This window comes from Anopheles cruzii, chromosome 3 (genome assembly GCF_943734635.1).
Source record: "Anopheles cruzii chromosome 3, idAnoCruzAS_RS32_06, whole genome shotgun sequence".
Lineage (NCBI taxonomy): Eukaryota > Metazoa > Arthropoda > Insecta > Diptera > Culicidae > Anopheles > Anopheles cruzii.
This window is the reverse complement of record NC_069145.1, coordinates 55144454-55156998: the sequence shown is the minus strand read 5'-3', so window position 1 is coordinate 55156998 and position 12545 is coordinate 55144454. Positions and strand designations below refer to the sequence as shown.

Sequence of the window (12545 nt, the reverse complement as noted above, 5' to 3'; positions counted from 1 at the left end):
GCCGGCAGATGGTTCGAATTTGACGAAACCCCCATGAAGACTGTGATATTGAAGCGCGCGCGCGTTATCATTAGAGCGTTAGATAATTCTGCTCGAAACTGCGTTTCCGAGCCGATCGCATCGCCATCGATTGCGTCGATAATCGTCCGACGTCCGGCGTTATTGTGCGAAATTTTGGTCATTTTTTATGACGACACGTTTGCCTTGCTTACGGTGGAGTGTGGTTAAAAAGGCGCAACGGGGTGTTTTTTTTTGTGATCGAACCGATGGCATAACAATAGGGCCATTGTCCAGCGTGAGCTTTTTTTATTGATTTAGGAGCTTTCTAAAGCCCAACACGGTTTGCAGCGCTACATCACATCATGTACATGGGGGCGATCGGAGTATCCTGTAGGTAGGGAACGCATCATCGCCCTGGAGACTAGACGAAGGATGGGGTGGGGGGTCCTGTGACGAGTCGGGTGTGTTACGCATTCTGTGCCACCGGAAGGTGATCTCCCTGCGGCCGGAAACCGTTCTCGTCGGCAACGTATCTGTATTGTGTGGAAGCGACCCGGAAGTGGTTACGGTTAGACGATTTCTGGCACCTGGTACCGCCGTTACCTAACGCCGGGCCTTACCTAAGCGTGTAGAGCTGTCCGTCCGGGGCCGTGTACTGGTACGAGCCGGTTTGCACGGACACCAGCACTTCTTCATCGCCGATCTGGCGCCCAGTTTCGTCCAGCTTCGGTACCTTGATCGACTTGATGGTTCCCTGGTCTTCAACCTTGATTCCGTTCGCCGATTCGTACCTAGGGGTGGCGATCAAGAGGCCGGAAAGGGGTACAATAAGGGTGTGCCCTCGGGTCTAGGGTGAATGGGTGACATTTACGCATAGTTGAAGCTGCCGTCTGGCTGCACGTCCGACGTTTGACTGACGATCGCGGCCTGGGCATCGCTGTCGGCGGGAGCCGGCGCGGCACTGGTGGCCACCACAACAACTAGTAGCAGTGCGAAAAGGGCGTTCATTTCGGAGCTGGCAGATGCACTTGCACTTCGGGTTCTCACTACGGTTGGCAGCTGCTGGTGGCTTGGGAGTTTCTGTTTTAGGTAGCGCACTGACACTGATGATTAGAGTCCGGGCCTGATAGGCCTTTTATATTTACGGATGATCCACCGCTGTTGACACTAACCATCTCCAGCCCGAGACCGTGACGTACTGCCCGGCTGCGATCGGAGTTGGAGCTGGGATTTGTTTAATTTTCGTCATTTAGTACATATTTGGCAAGATCGCACTGTTTGCTCTGGCGTTACGGTCTCGTAGCGTTCGTACCGGGGTGGCGATACTTCGCAACGGTCGTCTGAATGGATATGTCACTTCAGCCCGAAAGGTTGAACGTTATGCACGCTGGAAACGGAGTGTATGTATGGGAGAGTTCGTGAAGCGAAAAGAAAACGAAGCACCCGAAATCAAAATACTCGAGCTCCTCCTTATGCTGCGGCCGGAGCGAATACTGTATTTTGCTTTCGATTTAGCGCATCCACAATTCGACCTTCTTTCTTCGCAAATTTGGATGCTATTTTTTTGCGCTGCTGTGCTGCAGAAGATCCGTTGGAATTTGCAATTAATTTGAAAATTAACACTTCAAGGATACTTTGGCCAGGGTTGGCCGGACCACGTGTTTCCACTGTTCGCGTACTGATACTTGCAACGGTGACATTGACATTTTCTGTCAACCGGAACTTGAGTGCGCAAATGTGCAACGTAAAACTCGCAGTATTGAAATTATTTCAAGTGTTTTTTAAAGTTTCATTCGTCTGTTGCAAATTCCAATTGCAATGCGGTTTTGCAACTTTTACATACGTTGGTTTGTGACAGCTGCCTCCCGTTTCGTGAGTGCGACCATATTCACATCGCTTGTCTTCATTGGAATTCATACTTTGGAAAAATACCTCTAGCTATCTGTGAATGATACCGTGTCCTTTTTTACTTAAAATTGATGTTTGTTTCACATATTCTCTACTCATTCATCGTAGTCAAAGTTGGATATTTAAGTGATCATACCAAAATGGCTTTTGGAATCGTGTTGCTATTAATTTCGTATTCTACATTCTTCATTCGTAGTTTGTAAATGTTGGATGTTTTTTTTAATGTAAACCGGGGTTTTTTTCACGAATTTTCACTTTCAGTAGGTCTAAAATGTTACAAGAATAATCAAAATTTATTGTTTTATCAGTTTGCAAGTAATCCGCCAACAAAATTCCATTCGCTTCCCACAAAACTGATGCTAACATCTTTTTAGGCAGTTTCTGGACGGACTCGTTTCGGAACCGAAGAAAAAGGTTCACACATCCTGAATCAAAACAAGAGGCTAAAGAGTGCTTTAGCCTCTTGTTTTGATTCAGGATCATGGTGATAGACCCAAGTCTCATCCCTAGTGATGATTCAATGCACATAATCCACTTTATTCTCTCGAAAACGCTCTAAATGTTGTCAAGAAAGATGCATTCGGATGCGTTTTTATTCAATTTTTAGCGAATGCGGTACCCATTATGCAAACAGCTTTCTCAAACCCAATACTTCAGTCAAAATATTGGTTTTACTGCTCAATAAGATGACTAGGCCTTATACTAAATCTCTCTAAGTGACTCGATGATTTTCCAACACGATATCCTGTATTTTTTTATGATTTCAGGTGTTGTGTCTGTTTTTTGACATTTTTGACATGGATCATCTTGAAGGCTAGTACGAACACCGCTAGTACGTTTAAACTCAGAAACCCCCCCCTTTTAACCCCCTAATTCCTTCTACACTTTCAACTTTCGTTCATAATTTTCCTTTGCTTTTAAACCTTTCAAAAATAAAAATGAAATCACTGCACGATACTTAATATTTTGCAATGTGAAAAATACTGCTACATGTCGATACTAAATGACTTGTAAAAAAAAATTTAGTGACCGATTGAAATGAAAATTCACATACGTTCATATGAAAAATGTACCAATATAACAAAAACAAAAAAGGGCGCTGCTACGCCTCTGTTATCGAGGCTCCGAATTTAATGAGCAACCTAGTATACTTTTTCTATATTAATCTTTATTATTAATATTAATTCAAAGATCAACTGGGGTAGTAAATATGCATTAAGCAAGCCAATAAAAAAAAGAAACAGCTGTTCGATAAAGTTACAAAAACTTTCAAGAAACCTTGCCAATCTAATCATTTTGCTTTCAACGATTTATTAACTTTGTACCCAATGGGAATTTCTTGGCCAAAAACATTCGAAATGTTGTTTAAGATCTACTGTGCCGCAGTTAAAACTAAAACAAAAACCAAAATCAAAATAAAACAAAAATCGAATGGACAAGTATTTAAAAAAAATCATAAAGAAAGAAGAACATTGTTAAAACGAATAAATTATCGCTCTCAACTCATCACAGTAGCTTCGGAGATCTAAGGAAATTGGTTTTGGCTTTGTCCTATTCTCCAAGTAAAAGTTTGGCAATTCGATGAATTAGTTTGATGACAATAAGATATTCCCTGCCGTAACTTATGAAAATGTATGTTTGAATAGTTGTAAAATATGTTGAAGTATAATTGGGATTGTTTATTTGGAACTTCCAAAGTTGTTTATTTGATCCAATGTGCTTTGAAGGAACCAATTTTGCAGGAACAATTTAACAATAAGCTGAGTTACCGTTAAATTATTCCTTTTAATCCTTTTATCGAGGGGATGTGAAAGATCTATGCATCAAAGAATCAGAATTCATCTTATTGAGCTTATTGACCTTTATGGGTATGATGGTCCACCGTTAGAATGCCGACCATTTTGCCCTTGTACGTAGCGACGAGAAAAGGGCGTATGAGCAATGTGTTTCATTCCTTTCCTGCCACCGTTCTAAACCACGAAATGGCGGTGCACTTTGCACATCGGTAAAATCGGCCACCCTCAGCCACCGTTCCCAGACCGTTGGCGAGGTTGACTCGTCGTGGTGCGGTCCTAGCTCGCGGTTGCGAAAGCACTCGTCCCCTCGCGGGTGTGTTGTAGGCCAACAGGGAAGCCTCCTGCTGCCCGGCTACTATAGAAGTCAGAGGCCAGTCAGAGGCCTGGCACACCGATCGCCGAAAAGAATCTTTTGTGCCGTTCGGCCGACCCCTTTTTCGGGCTCGAGCGGAAAATCGAGCAGTTTTTTTTTCTTCGGCTTAAGGTCGCACGAGAAAACGAAATCAGAAACCGGGGGTCGAGCACGAGCATCGTTGATTAGGGTGTTTGGGGGGGGTGGCATTCGGCATCTCGGGGATGAGTGAAGGAAGCGGCGCGGACAATAGGAAAAAATGAAAACAACACACCGAAAAATGGCTCAGTCTGTCTGCCGGGGGGCTTACGGGGCATGTCACGAGAACCCGCACAGCGCTGCCGACCCCAAATGCGGCCACCACAACAACAAGATGGAGAAGAAATCATTGTGCACACGAACTGCCATTTAAGGGTAGGGCGCGCAAGGCGTCTGGAAGGGCGTTGTAGGCCCAGCGTATCCCTGCCGGCGGCCCCGGGCAGCTCTGGTGGCCGGGGTCCGCAGCGGATTCTATTACATTGCGCCACACTTTCGCCGCACCGCAACATGGCACCGGCAGCTTCCCCCGACGGTGGCGTGCCGGGGGTCGGTACTCTATAAAAGCCAACCGACGGATCATTCTAGGGTGCAGTTTTGGTGGTCCGCCGGTTCATCGTTCATCATAAGCCGCGTGAGCTCTCTCTACTGGCTGAGCTTGAACATGGCGCATGGGTTCAAGCTAGCGGTCCTGCTGGCCGTGGTGAGTGTGATCGGTGCCCAGAAGCAGCATCAGCTGCATCAACAGCAGCAGCATCAATCGCAGCAACGCCAGCAACAACAACAGCAGCAGCAGCAGCAGCAGCAGCAGCAGCAACAGATCGATCCACGGTACAAGCAGATACCGATCGTCAACGTCGAGAACGTGCTCGAAGTGGACGGCAAGTTCCGCTACAGCTACGAGGGTGGCGATGGGACGCGGGCCGCCCAGGATGGGCAGCAGATCGTGGTGAACAACCAGGTCGGCACCGCTTCGCAGGGACAGTACACGTATCAGGTAAGAGGAACGCCCCGCGATGCCTTCGTGACTCGCCAGCTGACACTTTCGCCCCACTTTCGCAGGGTGACGATGGCAAGACGTACTCGGTGACGTACATTGCCGACGAGAACGGATACCGGCCGGTGGGAGATCATCTGCCGACGCCACCCCCGGTTCCGGCGGCGATCGCCCGTGCCCTCGCCCACCTTGCCACCCTGCCACCGCCGAAGCTCGAGAATGGTCGGGCCGGGAAGTTCTGAGAAGGTTGACTGACAATAAAGCGTTCTTTCCGGTTTTTGCACCACACCCGTGCTGCGAAGTTCCGTCGTTCGTTCGTTTTTTACGAGATGCGAGTTTTATTACGCACTATGAAATGCACTGCCACATAGGGGTGATCACCCCACAGGGGGGGAACCGTAATTTGCGGGGGGTCAAGCGTAGTCCTGTAGCTGGCGAAGATGAGATCCGTGGGTCTTCCTAGCGCCGCCGGTTCGAGGGTGGCAGACTGGCCAGGTACTCCAGGGCTTTCTGGATCTGCGGTGGGATGGGCGGCGGGGTGGGTAGGTGGGATCCGGATGGCTGGAACCCATTCTCGTCGTCGGCCGTGTAACTCAGTTCTACCACGGTGCCATCGGGAGCGGTGTAGCTGACCGAACCGGCTGCCACAATTACGTCACTGGTGTCTGGGCCGGTTGCACGCTTGAGGGTCCCCTTTTCCTGACCTCGGATACCGTTGGCCGTTTCGTAACTGAGCAGAAGCAGAAGCAGAAGAAGATGGAGAAGAAAAATGGCAGAAATCGAGAGTGAAACCGCCCCCCGCAAAGGCACAATGTTGCACTTCGACCGGCAACCGACGGTCGTGACGTGCGATGGGGAGACTAACACATGGGCTGAAAAGTCTCGAGTCTAACACATAAGTGGCGCTAATAAAGCTCCTAAAAATTTCATGATAATCTACTAATGAGTTTGCGAGTTATTGTGTTGCTATTTTCGATATTAAAAAAATAATGTTTCGTGTTTCAATTTTACACTGCCTCTTGATGGGGAATAATACCGTTCAAGTGAAGCAGTGGCTTGAAAAGTATTTTAAGGACTCCGCTCCATCAGATACAACCATCAAATGTTTTAAGTTTTCCAACTCCAAATGAGGCACTAACACCAGAAAACATAAAAAATCCTCTTAATCGATTTGAATGATCGAAAAGTGAAGTTGCATGAGTTAGTTGCCATTGTAAAGATACCAAAAGAACGTAGTGGCTTTTCAATGCATGAGCATGACTATGAGAAAGCTGAACGAAAGAAAGAAAGGACGTGTTGATGATTCTGAGCAGTGTGAAAACTATATCTGGAGGGCCAGACGAAGCGTAAATAAACGATTTGACATTAATCCTTAACGTCAAATCGTTTATGAGTCTGCGGATTCGAATCCGATCATATACTCTCTAACGCCCGCGTGTTAATGTGTTCCGGAGAGGGGCGGATTGCCGTTGGAATGATGCCGTCGTGCCATTGAAACATGCTAATATCTTACGACGCTGCCCGCTCATAGGCATCATCCACCGCTGCCTTTCGGCTGCCTGAGAGCGAGGGAACTCCAGCTCCAGCAGCCCACCGAAACGCGGCGGCGGATGTACCATTATCGTAATCAAATCTGCAATTATCAGCCAATTATGGCACCTCGGCGGGACAGGAAGACCCAGCACAATGGGCGGTGGCTGCGAGCCGTCTCTGGTGGCCCTCGGTCTCCTCGGTCTATTGGTATGCAAATTTCATCGGAGGCGGTGCGGAGGACTGGTGGAGAATTGTTCTTCGGCGGTCTCGACCCCCCCCGACTCACCTGTACTCGTACGCTCCGTCCGGATCGATGTTGTTGTCTTGCTGGAGTATTTCTGCCTCGGCATCCGACTTTTGGGGGGGCCGCTACGGCGAGGGTTGCGATAGCGGCAAGAAGGCAGCAGGTTTCCTGCAACGGAGAGTGGAGAGTGTGGACTTACGATGACACGCTGTGCTTAAGCTCCAATCCCGAATCCTGGCCAAAACACACTGGCAAACTTTAGAGAAAACCCGGAAACCCGCCAAGTCTGTCAACATCAACAACTCCGCTCTGCCTGTTGTTGCCGTTCTGGCCTCCGAGAACCGTTGCCCAAAATAAGACGCACACGAAACATAGCACTTGCCCGCGAATCCCAACGGTACTACACACTTCTCGCACTTCTACACGGACCTCTCGCCGAAACATCCGGACCGCGATGAAGTGATGCGCAATTATCGGCGCTTCGTGGCCACGCTTCGCGTTTTCGAAGGCAAGAGATCATTTCGCGTTCGAGATCGATTTTCACTTTCGACGGCCAGACAGTCGGAGCTGGCCGTCCGGTACTTTCGCCTAGTTGGCCTCCCGAACGGAAGCCGGAAGGCGTGCAAACAACTTACCAACTTCATGATGGCGGCTAAGGGAGTTTTCAGCTTTTGTGCAGTGTCTCGAGGGGCCGACACTCTAATGTCTTCTGAGGGGCGCACAACGTACGGCTAGCTGATAGTGCACGCTAATGAAAGAATAGAACCACTGGGTACTGTATTTATAGACGTGATGCTGTGATACTTGTGCAGCGCTGGCTCATTAATGGCTGGCCGGGTGTGTACTCTCCCAGCCGGCCAGCCAGTTGGCCAGCATTTAGTAATGGCAGATAAACTTGCAGGTAACGCACGGCACAGTGAAACCGGCGCTATAAAAGCGGGTGACCGGCGATGGGCAGGACAATCCATCATGCATCGGTACAAATGTAATCCTTTTAAGCCGCTTTCTAACCCAACATCTCCGTCCAACGGAGGAGTTACTGGAATGATTGAACGCCAAAGCCATTGATTGATGAAACGCGAACGCTAGTGCTGGAATTTAGCGTTTGATTAAAGAAGTGAAAAGCGATGAAGGCGTTTTTTTTTGGCGCTACTCATGCTTTCAAAGAACAACATAAAAAAAATTGATTTTTTAGGCGTGAAACACAATGTTGTTCAGATGGCCGCCTCCAGATCTTTGGCATCAGTCGATTCTGTTACGACAATGTTCAATGACTTTGTCAATTTTTTGTGCCCATTTCGGATATTACCTGGGTCATAACTTGTTGGCGAATGTTTTTTTTTGCAAATGCTCCAAAACTGCAGGCTTGTCAGTAAAAACACGATCTTTTGCCTAGACGCCCAAGAAAAAGTCCAATGATGTCAAATCGCATGATCTTCTAAGTCCATATCTTCAATTGCAGGCCAAAGACAATTTGGTATCATATGGTGGTATTGCTCGGAATTGAATTGGTAGTGGTCCTCCCTTCATCGTTTTCTAAAGAACTAGCAGGCCCGGCGAACTCTGTTTCGCCCCAGAGGCAATGGGCCCCCGGTGATAGGAGCAGTCGGTAACGCTCGTCCCTGTATCGCAGCTGGCCATGGGTTCGATTCCCGATTCCGGCGTTCCAGGGGGTTGGCGCGGCACTAACAACCCGGCCCGTAAAAACGAACGTTTAGAAAGAGTATCAGAGATTAACATTGTCGCTGGTTGGTGCAGGCTAAAACCGTTCAGCGGTCGTTGTCCAATAAGAAGAGAAGCACTTCATTTCGTCAGCTGATCTTGGAATTACTGGCAGTGTTTGGCGGAAATTTCAGGACAGTAAAATCATTGCCCCTCCAAAACATCTCGCAACATGCGCCAAACATCTCGATTATATACGTCATTAGTCAGCTAGTGAACGCTGCATTAGTGAGAAAGAGAAGCCAACAATTGTTTTCTGTTGCTCGCTCTGTCTGTCCCGTTGCAGTATATGAAAAAAAACACATTGTGCGTATTGTGGCTTCATTGTGACGTGATCGGATTATAAAAAGTATCCTATCTGGGGCCCTTGGATCTAAGCTACCTCCACACCAATTTTCAGCCAAATCGGTTCAGCCGTTCTTGAGTTATAAAGGGAATAACAATCAAGCGGTACTCTTTTATATATATAGATAGGATCCTACGATGCCGCCAGCTTATAATGCCCCTTTTCTGGATATAACAGCCTCTCTTCAATCGGTTGATTGATTTCAATGCTCTAGATGCGGCCATATTTTTTTGTTTGAATTGCCACTTTTGTAGTAAGTCTTGATAATTTTAAAGCTGGGGCCATACGAAGCGTAAAAGCGAGTGTAAAATATTTGTTTTTATGCCAAATCGTTTATGCTTTGTGTGGCAGGCTTAAAATATAAAAAAAGTTTATACCGATATGTCAAACGTGTTTACATTCGGGTTTTTGGCCCAAGAAAATAGAAATCGAAGAGGTAAGTTGATGTCTGAATAATTTTTTCTGTTTTTTAGATTTTATTGTTGTACCAGCAAATAAGAACTTACATTATCCTCTGTTTGTAAACAAAATGTGCAAACAGTGTTTACGCTCGTAAACTTTTTGACATAAGCGCAAAAGATTTGATATTACAAATTAATTTTACTCTCGCTTTTACGCTTCGTATGGCCCCAGCTTAACACATGGTTCTGTTGTTAAACGATTCCTTTGTTAAAATGTCAGATATTCAACTAAAAGTTTGACACTTAGGTTGACAGATACATTTAAAAACTGCAAAGTGCTAGCCCTGTAATTCATAATCTTTTATTATGCGAAACGGTAGATGGATGTGCTTAAGACTATATTCCCTTGTAGCATTTGCCGCGTTCAAGTTCATTATGCAGAACAATGTTCCGATCCAACACTTGGGCTGCACCCATGGCAATTGTCAAACGGTCACCCCGAGACTATTGGCAATAAATTCGCATCCTTTCCTTTCACTCGGCTGTGTGGAGTGCACAGAGTGGAGCAAGTTTACGCATCATTGCAATCATCAGTTTCGCGCGCACGATCACGTGACACTTCATTTCATATGCGACGAAAGGCTAGGCCGCCTGTGGTGCAGCCCCGAGAGAGGAGCGGAATTTCAAGTCCGGGTGTCCCGGGGGCCCATGGCGAAGAAGGTATGGTAAGCTTTTCACCTGACGCAATGACGGTGACAATTTGTCGATCGAAGCGCTTAGTACCCGGTGTTAGTGTTGCGGTTGACATTTAAGTCGATCGATAGGTAAAGTTCACAACGGATAATTTTTATGTCACACCAGACGAGTGTGTCTTCGGCTTGAGTACCTTCTACCGATTACGATACAGTACTGAAGATCTTCTTAACATGCATCGCAACGGTAAAATTCCATTGCTCTTATGCAACAATTAACTGTGGAAACTAAAGCTCAACGAAAAGCTGTTCCAATATTCTTCCGGCAATCTTCGGAGACTAGAGGAAAGTGTCCGGTTTTGTATCTAAACGTTCGGTGTAACATTTGAGCTCGCGATAATCTAGTCACGTTTCTCAGCATTTGAAATTCAAACATGGCGCGTGGCGCTAACGGACGATTTCAAAACATTGCATGCCAGTCGCCAGTCGGCGCCACTGGTCAGTTGCGTTCAACTCCAAAGCTTCTTGTGCTGTAGTAGATCGTGGTGTCGGGAGCTTTGCTATGTCGATCGAAGACTTTTTTCTTAGATTACCGATCGCTGTATTATGCTAATTCAAGTGGCTCATATATCAGCGGTTTTGCATAAACCGGAGTATAAGATGATAAGAGCAACACTGGGCAAATAAGGATTAGCGATGTCAAACTCCGCGGACCACACTTACCACAGTGCCACAAATCAAGGTAATGGTTCGGGCTGAATGAAAACGAGCCCTGCGTGTATTATACCAGCGCGTAAAACGAGACACATGTTCAGTCACTCAAGTCGTAGCCACACCCAGAAGGCGCAGTGTTCTTTCAGTCGAATCTATTTCACGACCATAAACTCAAGACATCATGTATTTCAGCAGATCGGTCCCCGGAAGGTCGGAGAAACAATATTCGATTGTTCCAATGCTTCATTTCTTGCGCGGGAAACGGCACGCAACATATCGTAAACTATCATATAAAGATGAGTTCATTTCCATTAAAAAACGGGAACTGTCCAGGATTCTAAGATTGTTTCTCGTCATCACACTATAAATTAGAGAAGCGATATTAATGAACCGTTTGTATTGTGTCCGCGAACGGTTTTAGAGCTTTAGGCTTACATCATCCGATTCAGGCAGTTGGCAAAAGTTCTTCATACTGCGATCAGGCTCATCAGAGCCGCATGAGTCAGTTCGTTGGTCTGGACGATTGGGCCATTGATAGCACCATAAAAACGACATTTCAACTGCCAAAAGACTGCAGGATGTGTTCGTTCATATGTGGCCGTTTGATGCGTTCCGTTTCAGTGAGTTGATGCCACCCGCAATACACTCAGACATAGCTTCGAATCCTGGATTATGGCTCTGAGAAACTTGTCAGTCCCGACGGACGGAACTATTTTCAGCACAACGCGAGCCGCGTTTGCCATTCCGGATCTGAGGAACTGGTTCCGGAAGAGTAACCAGAACGCACGCGATAACGCGCGGTCGAGGCCGGCTTGTCGTGGGTAGGTCTGGATCAGTCGGGCTGGGATGCGCTCGCCGGATGCCCCTTTAGTATTTGGAAATGTTATCGGCGTTCGAAATTTGAATACCGATTCGGTGTAGGTCACCTAACGGCCACGATCCCCAGCGATCAGAGCTTGTGATATTTGACTGTCAAACATCACCGGACCTCGCGGGGCAGACCTTTGCCGCCGCCGAAGGCTGCTCCCCGTGGATGTGCGGGCGGTGGGAATTAAGGTTTTGATGACAAGAATTGGTTCAACGGCGGCGCAGGTTGAGGTTGCGCCTGCCGAGGTCCGCGCAGAATGGCCGTGCAGATAAAACAAAGCAGCCGAGCAGAGCAGAGCACCAGGGGCAGGGGCCGAACCGAAAACGAGTTCAGAGCAGACGGTGTTTATGATCGCGCGGCTAGCATTAGCATATTTGCCTGCGGCGGCTCGGAATACCTCGCCGACGGCTGAGAGCGCCCGGGGTGTCGAAAGTGAAGATAATGTCCCAAAGTACCTTGGGCGCCTAGAACGGATGGGTCGGACCGCGAGGCGGGCCCCGGGGATCGCAAGATGCCCGAGCAAGGAAATTTGCATACGGAACTGCACAAATCGCGACGCGGAGCTCGATCCGAACTGGTCGGTCGGTCGGTCGGTCGGTCGGTGGGGTTCGCTTTCCTTGCGATTTAATTTTATTTTGATCAGTCCACCCCGTGGCCGGTTCATGGGGGTTTGGCATGGCAGGGCAAAAAACTGGCTTCTGTGGAATGTGCTCAGTTTTGGGCGATGTGTGATCCGGCTTTGAAAAATGTATGTTTTTAAAGTTCTAACCACGCCAAGGCTAGCGATTGCTAGCACCCTGCCCCAACTGGTCCGGAAGACCTTTAGTTTTCCTTTCGGTTGCTCGAGTAATTAGCGGGTTCGAAGTCGTTCAGACATCGGTTGTGGTGCCGGGTTTTTGGGGAGCCACACTATTTTCGGTGCCGTATTGGACGACT

The 12545-nt window shown here is 47.6% G+C and overlaps 3 protein-coding genes across 3 annotated transcripts; 1 reads left to right on the top strand and 2 right to left on the bottom strand.

Annotated features, from left to right (window-relative positions):
• Nucleotides 1-355: 355 nt before the first annotated feature.
• LOC128273291 (cuticle protein CP14.6-like) lies at nt 356-1034 on the bottom strand. The gene is made up of 3 exons (XM_053011227.1): nt 872-1034; nt 621-791; nt 356-533 (listed from the first exon to the last, which is right to left on the bottom strand). Exons 1-3 carry the CDS (start codon nt 1006-1008, stop codon nt 467-469), a joined length of 375 nt encoding a protein of 124 aa, XP_052867187.1. The 5' UTR covers nt 1009-1034; the 3' UTR covers nt 356-466.
• Nucleotides 1035-4756: 3722 nt separating this feature from the next.
• Nucleotides 4757-5331, top strand: LOC128270622 (endocuticle structural glycoprotein SgAbd-3-like). Its single transcript, XM_053008033.1, has 2 exons — nt 4757-5089; nt 5155-5331. The coding sequence occupies exons 1-2, from the start codon at nt 4757-4759 to the stop codon at nt 5329-5331; spliced, it is 510 nt and encodes a 169-aa protein (XP_052863993.1).
• Nucleotides 5332-5370: 39 nt separating this feature from the next.
• Nucleotides 5371-7510, bottom strand: LOC128270621 (endocuticle structural glycoprotein ABD-4-like). Its single transcript, XM_053008032.1, is given in 4 exon segments — nt 5371-5819; nt 6909-6985; nt 6987-7034; nt 7502-7510. Coding segments are annotated over 4 exon segments (405 nt in total). The 3' UTR covers nt 5371-5548.
• Between the last annotated feature and the right edge of the window lie 5035 nt (nt 7511-12545).

Bases quoted from the DNA above. Each gene is read 5' to 3' on its own strand.
- LOC128270622 (XM_053008033.1), top strand. From the start codon at position 4,757: ATGGCGCATGGGTTCAAGCTAGCGGTCCTGCTGGCCGTGGTGAGTGTG. The intron at 5,090-5,154 runs GTAAGAGGAACG...CCACTTTCGCAG, and splicing joins AGGGACAGTACACGTATCAG to GGTGACGATGGCAAGACGTA.
- LOC128273291 (XM_053011227.1), bottom strand. From the start codon at position 1,008: ATGAACGCCCTTTTCGCACTGCTACTAGTTGTTGTGGTGGCCACCAGT. The intron at 792-871 runs GTAAATGTCACC...CGCCACCCCTAG, and splicing joins GACGGCAGCTTCAACTATGC to GTACGAATCGGCGAACGGAA. The intron at 534-620 runs GTAAGGCCCGGC...CACACAATACAG, and splicing joins GGACAGCTCTACACGCTTAG to ATACGTTGCCGACGAGAACG.